General features: G+C 54.6%; 2 protein-coding genes across 2 annotated transcripts; one reads left to right on the top strand and one right to left on the bottom strand.

Annotated features, from left to right (window-relative positions):
- Positions 1–373: 373 nt before the first annotated feature.
- On the top strand, positions 374–5676 carry MEPCE (methylphosphate capping enzyme). The gene is made up of 4 exons (XM_080680013.1): positions 374–3345; positions 4449–4667; positions 4840–4966; positions 5081–5676. The coding sequence occupies exons 1-4, from the start codon at positions 1675–1677 to the stop codon at positions 5131–5133; spliced, it is 2070 nt and encodes a 689-aa protein (XP_080536139.1). The 5' UTR covers positions 374–1674; the 3' UTR covers positions 5134–5676.
- Positions 5677–6927: 1251 nt separating this feature from the next.
- PPP1R35 (protein phosphatase 1 regulatory subunit 35) lies at positions 6928–8166 on the bottom strand. Its single transcript, XM_080679295.1, has 4 exons — positions 7827–8166; positions 7494–7746; positions 7276–7412; positions 6928–7171 (listed from the first exon to the last, which is right to left on the bottom strand). The coding sequence occupies exons 1-4, from the start codon at positions 8061–8063 to the stop codon at positions 6998–7000; spliced, it is 801 nt and encodes a 266-aa protein (XP_080535421.1). The 5' UTR covers positions 8064–8166; the 3' UTR covers positions 6928–6997.
- Between the last annotated feature and the right edge of the window lie 881 nt (positions 8167–9047).

Here is a 9047-nt window from a genome sequence, read left to right as displayed (position 1 = left end):
GGCGTCCACAGCAGTGCCTGATCGTTAATGAACCACATCTTTCTTTTACTAACTTTTCTCTGCCCCAAGCTGTCTTTTCCTTTTCGTTCCCTGATTCCTATTATTCCTTTTAGTCTCCTTCGCACCCGTATTTTAATATTTTGTTTGAGACTCTCCTCCCCATTCTCGCCTCTCCTCTCCATTCTCGCCTCTCCTCCCCATTCTCGCCTCTCCCACCCTCTGGGGTGCAACAGGGCCCGCACCCCAGCACTGTTGGAAGGGAGAACGGGCCACCTTGCACCCAGTAGGATGGGCGTCGAATAGCTTCCTCCTCATTGGCCGAGGCAGGGGCAACCAAGCCTAAATCTCTTCCCCACCCACACTCGTTTATCTTAAGGCGGCGCGAGGCCGCAGCGTGCGCTCGGAAGGCCTGCGTGCGAGATGGTGGTAGTGGTGAATGTATTGCTATTGGTGATTGTGGTGGGCATAGGGTCGCAGTCCTCGGGCTAAGGGGTCGAGCTCACAGGAGTCCGGTGGGGTACGGGGTCGTTGGTATCGGGGCTTTGGGAGACGGAGGGAAGGGCGTGGTGTCCTCAGGTGATCGCGATTAGGGGAAGGCTGAGGAGGGAGAGGACTACTCGGCCATTTCGTTGGAAGAGGAAGTTGGACATCAGCTGTTTTAGTGCTGATTTTTTTTTTCAGTTCAGCAGTGAATATTTCCCAGTGGGGCGAGTTAAAATGACTTATCGTATTTTATTGAGAACAGTTCGTAGGAAGACAGTACACTCGCTCCTTCCTCTACTTTTAAGGTTCAACCCCTCGTTCCCCACAGCCCTTCTAGGTAGGTGGGCAAACGGAGACAACTAAGTCATGAATAATTCATGAGGGCCTACCCGTTCCTTAGCCACGCCCCTCCCAATCGTGCTAACGCAGGTTACGTGTACCAAACCTGGGGAAGCGACGTAACAGTCCCCGCCCCTAGGACGGAGGGCGGGGCACCACCATCAGCACGTGCTGCATCAACCCGCACAAGCCCAAAAGGATGTGCGCAGGCGCTCCCCGCTAGGGGGAGGAAGGAGGCGGGGTAGGGAGGTTGTTGGGTTTAGAGCCGGGCGGAGACCGCTGAGACTCATTCCTCAGGAACAAGGGTCGGGTGTCAAGGAGACCTTTTCACACCAGCTCCCCGTCCCCGCCTACGGTGGGTGGGTTCGCGCGGCAGAGACAAAGGATATCAGTAGGGACGAACATAGCTGCAAAGGGAAGTAGGGTGTCAGTTTGGGGTGGTGGGCTTTTGGGGGGATTAAAGGGAGCTATATTTAAACTCCCGGAGCCGTTAAGTTGGTTCGTACTCGGATGCGCGCGCGACCAGGGTGGCGGCGGAGTGCGCATGCGTGATTCTGGGGCGAGAGGAACGCGCTTTGGCAGTGCGCGCTCGCGGCAAAGCGGTAGTGGTAGAGGAGAAAGGGGTCGGCGCACGCGCGGTTTATTCCTGGAGTTCGGGTCTCGCGGGCATCTTGTTTTGGTCTCGTAGGCGAGGGGGCCGCGCTTCGGGGGAGGCGCTAGTGCGCGAGACTAGGCGATAGGAGCTGCGCGCGCACCCAGGAAAGGGGGGAAGGGAGCGGGTGTAGAAAGGGGGGGGTTAAGCCCCCTGGTCCACCCTCTTAGCCCTCGACTGGGACGGAATAAGGGGAGGAAATGATAGAGATGGCGGCGGAGAAGGAGCCGTTTCTGGTACCTGCCCCGCCGCCGCCGCTCAAAGAGGAGTCAGGCGGAGGGGGCAGCCCCTCGGTGCAACCGCACCGAGAGCCCGCCTCCGGGGAGCTCCGCGGCGGTACGCAGCGTGGGCCTGGCCCGCGAGCACACGCAGCCGGGGTCTTGGCTTCTGGAGCGGGCAAGGAGAGCCCCGGGGCTACTGCCCAGCCTCGGGTCAGCCAGTCGCAGCAGCAGCGAGGGGGCGGCCTCCAGACGCACGGGGAGGCCCGCTTGTCGGATCCCCACGGGCGAGCCGCTCCCCCGGACGTAGGGGAGGAGCGACGGGGAGGGGGTGGAACAGAACTGGGACCCCCTGCCCCGCCTCGACCCCGGAACGGCTATCAGCCCCACCGGCCCCCTGGGGGAGGTGGGGGCAAGAGGAGAAATAGCTGCAATGTAGGGGGGGGTGGTGGAGGCTTCAAACATCCGGCCTTCAAGAGGCGCAGGCGGGTTAATTCGGACTGTGACTCTGTGTTACCCTCCAACTTCCTCCTGGGGGGCAATATCTTTGATCCACTGAACCTGAATAGTCTCCTGGATGAGGAAGTGAGCCGCGCACTCAATGCTGAGACCCCTAAGTCATCCCCACTTCCAGCCAAGGGGCGAGATCCAGTGGAGATTCTCATCCCCAAAGATATTACTGACCCACTCAGTCTCAATACTTGCACTGATGAGGCCCAAGTAGTTCTTGCTTCACCACTCAAGACTGGTCGGAAGCGACATAGACACCGGGGACAGCACCACCAGCAGCAGCAGGCAACTGGAGGGATTGATAGCCACTCTGTGCTGCCCACAGCTCCCCCCACTCCCTCACTCCATGGGGAGGGCACCACACAGCAGCAACGGCATAGGGGCCAGAACCAAAACCGTGATGCCCCCCAGCCCTATGAACTCAACACAGCCATCAACTGCAGGGATGAGGTCGTGTCTCCCCTTCCATCTGCCCTACCGGGTCCCTCAGGCTCCCTTTCAGCCTCTTCAGCTGCCTCAATTGCCTCTGCACCCCCGTCTTCCTCCTCACGACATCGAAAACGTCGCAGGACTTCCAGCAAGTCAGAGGCAGGGGCTAGGAGTGGAGGAAGCCAGGGTCCCAAGGAAAAGGGCCGAGGAAGTGGGGGAGGCCGCCACCACCTCCACCCACTACCTGCAGCAGGTTTCAAAAAGCAACAGCGCAAGTTCCAGTATGGGAATTACTGCAAGTACTATGGGTACCGAAATCCTTCCTGTGAGGATGGGCGCCTTCGGGTGTTGAAGCCTGAGTGGTTTCAGGGTCGGGACGTCCTAGATCTGGGCTGCAATGTGGGCCATCTAACCCTGAGCATTGCCTGTAAGTGGGGCCCATCCCGCATGGTAGGCCTGGATATCGATGCCCAACTCATCCACTCGGCCCGCCAAAACATCAGACACTACCTGTCAGAGGAGCTGCGTCTGCAACCCCAGGCTGCTGAGGGGGACCCAGGCGCAGATCCCAGTGAGGAAGGGATCACAACCATCCGAAAGAGGAGCTGCTTCCCAGCCTCACTGACAGCAAGCCGGGGTCCCATTGCTGCACCCCAAGTGCCCTTGGATGGAGCAGACACATCAGTCTTCCCCAACAATGTTGTCTTCGTTACGGTAAGAGGGTCTTGGGATAGGGCCTAGGTATAAGGATGAGATTAAATAATGTGACAGGAAGGTTATGAGCCAGAGGGATTTCTGTGCATGCATGCAGTCCACACCAGGAGAACCAGATCAAGAGAAGGGTCTGAATCCACTGGGTGTCCCTTCCTATAAACCTGGAAAGGTGGAAGCTCTACCTGGGCTCCTTTCTTGTGACTCCTAGCCCCAAAATGGGATCTGACCCCTTTTGCCCTGCTCCCTACCTAGACTGTAATCCAGGCCAGTCTACCTTCTCTAGGGGGCTACTGCTGATGCTCACTAGGGGATTTGGTCCACATGGAAACTTGTCCTCTAACCTACTGAAGGTGCATGAAGGGATGGGTATCAGACATGGAATGTCTCAGGGTGGAGGGAGGATTAGGGTAGTGGCTAATATTTGCAGTTTCTCTCCATTGATAGGGACTTTGTTTGCATTCGATAGAGTTGAAGAGTGTCAGTGGTCAGGAACCCAAGTGGCTTGGCCTTGGATCATCTCCACATTGGCCCTAGATAATAGGATGGAGAAGAGTCAGAGTCCTCTGTGCGAGGGGAGGGTAACATGTCTTCAGCATCTGTCCCCTGACTGCGCATAGCTCCTCATAAAAACACTCCAATTCGGCCATCTGCAGGAGTAGTGTTGGAAAATAGACTTTCCAGAGGGTGGTCTTGAGCTTATCTAGAAAAAATTTCCTAAGGGATGGCCTCTTCACTTCTCTGGAAAGAATAATCCTAAAACTTTGCCAGCCCAAACTACTGAGAATGAACCACAGGTCTCCCTTTCAAATCTGGGTTAGGTCCCTTTGCATAACGTTGAGTCGCTGGGCTTAATGGACAGGGTCTTGGAGGAACTCTAGCATTCTTTCTCTGCAGTTTCACCCCAACTTTGGAGATCTCGTGGATACTTTGCTCAACTTAAAATTATCCAGCCTTCTTTTTGTTTGGTTTACCACCAATAGCTTGCAAAAAAAGTGATACTGAGGGTATCAAAGATGATTGTGGCCAAGGGCTACAAAGTGAGGCTGCAGATTGAATGTGTTGGGCCATGGTTCTTTTAATGCCACTGTTGACCTCTCCCTCAGGGTAACTATGTGCTGGATCGAGATGAGCTGGTGGAGGCCCAAACACCTGAGTATGATGTGGTGCTCTGCCTCAGCCTTACCAAGTGGGTACATCTGAACTGGGGAGACGAGGGACTGAAGCGCATGTTTCGACGGATCTACCGGCACTTACGCCCTGGGGGCATCTTGATCCTCGAACCCCAACCTTGGTCAACCTACGCCAAGAGAAAGACTCTCACAGTGAGTTGGTATTTAAGTGGAAATTGGGTGTGTCCTTTAGTTGAGGCAAGAAATACCCCAAAGAAATGGAAAGAGGACTTTCTGAACAAGATGAAAAGATCTCCTGGGTGGGCATCATTCTCTGGCAGGGAGAAGGCAGCAAGGTGAAGTGGTTCCCTGCTCTTCTCCCTAGGAAACAACCTACAAGAACTATTATAGGATCCAGCTGAAGCCAGAGCAGTTCAGTTCCTACCTGACATCCCCAGAAGTGGGCTTTTCCAGCTACGAACTTGTGGCCACACCCCACAACACCTTCAAAGGTAAGTCTGGCTTATTTTGGTGGGGGAGGAAGACCAGTCCTGAGGGAGAAGGTACAGACTCTGTGGAGTCTTGAGGTCCTGCCCATCCCTCCTGATTGCACACTCTCCTCTTAGGCTTCCAGCGTCCTGTATACCTGTTCCACAAGGCCCGTTCCCCCAGCCACTAAGTGGCCCCCTGAACAGAAAGTGTGAAGAAGCTGCCCGCTGCTCTTAAGGACCTGGGGAAAGAAAATAGCCCGCAGTCTTTCCTTTCTGGCTCCAAAAGTTTCCTTTCTTGGATCTGCATAGAAAGCTTTTCCTGTGTTGCTGCCCCAGCCTCCTCCCTACACCTCTGGTACCTAAGCAGCAAGCCCAGCTGTTCTGGAGTTACCGCCATCTTCCTCTTCCCCCAGCCCACTGGCTGGATGGCATGGACTGTTTGCTGACCTCTGTTCTCCTAGGGCACAGGAGGTGGGGAGTTATCAAGTTCTCTGGCCTCTTCCTCCTGTCCTTCCAAGGAGAAATTCCCATTCTCCTCAGCCCTTGTCCCTACCTACGTTTCAGTAGACCACATGATAGATGGACTGAGGCTTAAGAGGGGGAAGCTTGATGGGGAGGCATGCAGGTACTGTGAAAATCCCTCTGCTGTCCCCCATTGGGAGAGGGAGTTGGGTTTGGAATGTAAGAACAGCACAATAAACTTGATGTTTAGGGCAATGGCCCCCACACCTATGTCTAGCACTTTTTGTTTTTATATATATATATATTTTTTAATTGATTTCAGAGAGAGGAAGGGAGAGAGACAAACATCAATGATGAGAATCATTGATTGGCTTGCTTCCTGCACACCCTACACTGGGAATCGATCCTGCAACCCAGGCATATGCCCTGACCGGGAATCGAACTGTGACCTCTTGGTTCATAGGTCGATGATCAACCACAGGGCCACACAGGCTACGCTCTCTGGCACTTTTTAACTGGTGGGAAGGGATGGTGCCTTCCAATACAACCTGTGCTTCCTCTGTCTAAACTACTGAAGGCTTTTCAATGATTGGGAAGATTGTGGATTGCTACATCTACACACAACTATATAGGACCCTAGTCAGGAAAAGGGTATTATGCAAATTTTGATGTGAAATTTAAAGAGCCCATTTATCTCCCATCCTCCCCCCACCAAAAAAAAAACAAACACCATTGACAATTTGTGTGTGTGTGTGTGTGTGTGTGTGTGTGTGTGTGTGTGTGTAAGCTTTGGCAGAAGGCTAACTTTGAAATTTAACAGTAGAGTTGGAATGGAGCTAGAAAAAGACACTTTGGACCAGAAATGACTACCTGCTCTAGGACCTTCCTACCATCCACCCTCCTTTTTTGATACTGTGGAACCAGACTAATAGGCAGTTTAACTTAACATGTAGCTATTCAGTGGCTTGTCAAGTATTGAGTACTCTGGTCAGGTGTAAAGATGAGCAAGGCCCTTGAAGGTAAAAGCAAGGAGATAATTTAAATAACTAAATGCTAGTAGCTGCCTTACCAGGTTCCTTGAGTCAGGTAACATGCAGGCTGAGATCCATATAAAGTGATCAGAAATAAGTGGTGCAAAGAAACAAGTGTAGTGTCATAAAAAACAAAGGTGGGAGGTGTGACTGCAACCAGGAAGATGTGGGGAGGGTACCTAACCCTCTGACTTGGCTCTAGCTAGCTAGTGTGGCTCACAGGGTTGGAGACTCCTACACTGAAAGGTTGTGAATTCATTCCCAGTCTGACGCTTACTAGAGGCAACCAGTCCAATGTTTCTCCTATCCTCTCTAAAAATCAATAAACATTCTAAGGTGAGGATTAAAAGAAAAAAAAACTAAACCTCTTACTTGGACCAGTGTTTTCTACTGGTAATTATGGAGTTCCTTAAAGAAGGGGCCAAAACACTTGACTTCCAGGCAGCTAACCTACGGCTTTCCATCTTAAGCCTTCCAAGAAAAGTCCCATTTGTTAGCAAAACCACTTTATTATGTTACTTTCAACACAAAAATACGAGCATTCTGGGAGCCTCCTGGTCTACACTTCCCATCGCCTTAGTGTTCGATGCATGAGGAAGGTGTCCTCTGAAGGGCGGGGCCGGAGTTGAAGGCGGAGAGAGGGCAGACTGTCCAGAGTCAGGTGTGGACATTCATAAAATAATGTTTCTGGGTCACACAGCATAGTCATGTCTGGCCCTGGCCCAGGTGGCTCCTGTTGGAATTGGAGTCCAAAGCAAGGTTACACTAGGAGAGGGAAGAACCCGCAGCGGAGAAGGGAAGGGAACACCGGAAGGGACTCAAGCCCAAGTCCCTCACCTTTGGAGGCGGGGCTCGGGCCTGCGGTGGCAGGAGCGCCAATTTCTCCCTCAGCGCAGCGTTCAGAACCTGTTCTTCGGGGACCTGCAGGCTCACCAGGTCCCGGAAAAGCCGCTTGGAGCGCGGCACGTTCAGTCCTGAGACCGCAGGGGGAGCGGAGGTGAGCCGCGCCTCTCACCCCAACTCCCGCGCCCGGCCTGCCATCTGCCCGCCCTCACCCTCGGCCACGCTCTCCTCCAGAACACAGCGGGTCTGGAACGATTTTCTCAGCTGTTCCTCCACGGCCTTCGCGGCATCGAACTGGCCCGCGGCTGCGGCCCGCGCGGCCTGCAGCTCGAGGCTCAAAGCCAGGCTACTGTGCTGCGCGGGCGCACCCAGGTCCTGCGACGCCGCGGGCTTCTCGCTCGGTGCGGCAGTGACTGGCAGCGGCTGGGACCGGACCGGGGAGGATGGCGCCAGGCGGAAACGGACCTGGGAGCAGAGAGCAGGGCGGTGAAGAAAGGGGAGCGCGGTGGTCGGCGGGCTGCCTGCCAGGCCTTCCGCCAGCTCACCTGCCGCTCCTTGCGGGCCCCGCCCCGCCGGTTTGCCCGCCCCTTCCCCCGCCCTGGGCTGCTGTTCGGCTGCTCAGGGCTCTCGGACCGCGGGCTCAGGCTCAGGCTGAGATCCAGGCCAGGCTCGGGCACGGGGGCTCCGGGTTCCGGGGCGCGGGGTTCCGGGGGTGGCCCCGGGGCCGCAACGGCCGCCTCCCCTTCCCCCGACTTCAGCTCTGATTCCTTGCAACCCATCATCTTGGAGCCGCTGCGGGGCACTTGGTCACTGGGGGCGGAGGCTCACAGGGCGCGGAGTGAGCACCTCCTCTTCCAGACATCGCGACCGGAAACCGTTAGCCCGACCCAGGTGGGCGGGGACGCAAGCCCTCGCCCCGCCCTGTTACGCTCCCCAGCGTCATTTTTGTTGCTCCTTCCCCCAGCTTCCCGGCGGGCTCTTGCGGGCCGACCTCCGCCCCGCCCTTAGGCCGGGATTTTAGAGCTGAAGCCGGGGAAGCGCTACGGATCCTCATCAGTACCATTTCTCTTTTCGAAATCTCCGACATGGCGCCCTTTCCCGGCGGACTCTTCACCTGGAGTCCATAGTATGTCAATCCTCCTGTCGGGGTGCCAAATGGGGCAGCTTTACCTTAAGTGCCCAGCATCCTCGCATTGGGCCCCCCCTACTCGGTGCCGTCACTGCATCTCCAGGTTTTCCGTCGCCTCCGCGCTCGGACCAGAGCTGCCCAGTTTGAGGGCAGGGCTCGCTGACCCCAGCCGCCTGCTCCCTCCTGGGACTCTGGGCGCTAGTGGTTGCTTGAGCATTCACTGCCTCACTCAGCCTTGAGGCTTTTTGTTACTTTTTCCTTTTCGAGGGTCTCCTAAAATGCTCATTTCTATAAAAATAGGTATTTATATGTTGAGTACAGTTTTTATTTTTTTTTGCAGTTTTAAAGGTCTCACACATTTATTACTGAACCAACCTGCTACTGCAGAAAAAAAATCAACAGAGCAAAATCATGAGTCCAATAATTTTCCAATTTAAATGCCCCAACTGCCCAGACAGAAATGATCTTTTCTTTTTTTATATATATTTTTTATTGATTTAAGAGAGGAAGGGAGAGGGTTAGAGAGATAGAAACATCAATGATGAGAGAGAATCATTGATAGGTTGCCTCCCGAATGCCCCCCACTGGGGATCAAGCCCGCAACACAGGCATGTGCCCTTGACTGGAATCGAACCTG

The sequence above is a fragment of the Plecotus auritus genome, assembly GCF_963455305.1.
Source record: "Plecotus auritus genome assembly, chromosome: 7".
Lineage (NCBI taxonomy): Eukaryota > Metazoa > Chordata > Mammalia > Chiroptera > Vespertilionidae > Plecotus > Plecotus auritus.
The sequence above is the reverse complement of the archived record's forward strand: the minus strand, read 5'-3'. Positions and strand labels throughout refer to the sequence as shown.

Excerpts from the sequence above, each read along its gene's own strand:
- MEPCE (XM_080680013.1), top strand. The coding sequence starts at position 1,675 with ATGATAGAGATGGCGGCGGAGAAGGAGCCGTTTCTGGTACCTGCCCCG. Across the intron at positions 4,668-4,839 it reads CCAAGAGAAAGACTCTCACA|GAAACAACCTACAAGAACTA; the intron begins GTGAGTTGGTAT and ends TCTTCTCCCTAG. Across the intron at positions 4,967-5,080 it reads ACCCCACAACACCTTCAAAG|GCTTCCAGCGTCCTGTATAC; the intron begins GTAAGTCTGGCT and ends CTCTCCTCTTAG.
- PPP1R35 (XM_080679295.1), bottom strand. The coding sequence starts at position 8,063 with ATGATGGGTTGCAAGGAATCAGAGCTGAAGTCGGGGGAAGGGGAGGCG. Across the intron at positions 7,413-7,493 it reads GGAGGAGAGCGTGGCCGAGG|GACTGAACGTGCCGCGCTCC; the intron begins GTGAGGGCGGGC and ends CTGCGGTCTCAG. Across the intron at positions 7,172-7,275 it reads CCCGAGCCCCGCCTCCAAAG|GAGCCACCTGGGCCAGGGCC; the intron begins GTGAGGGACTTG and ends CAATTCCAACAG.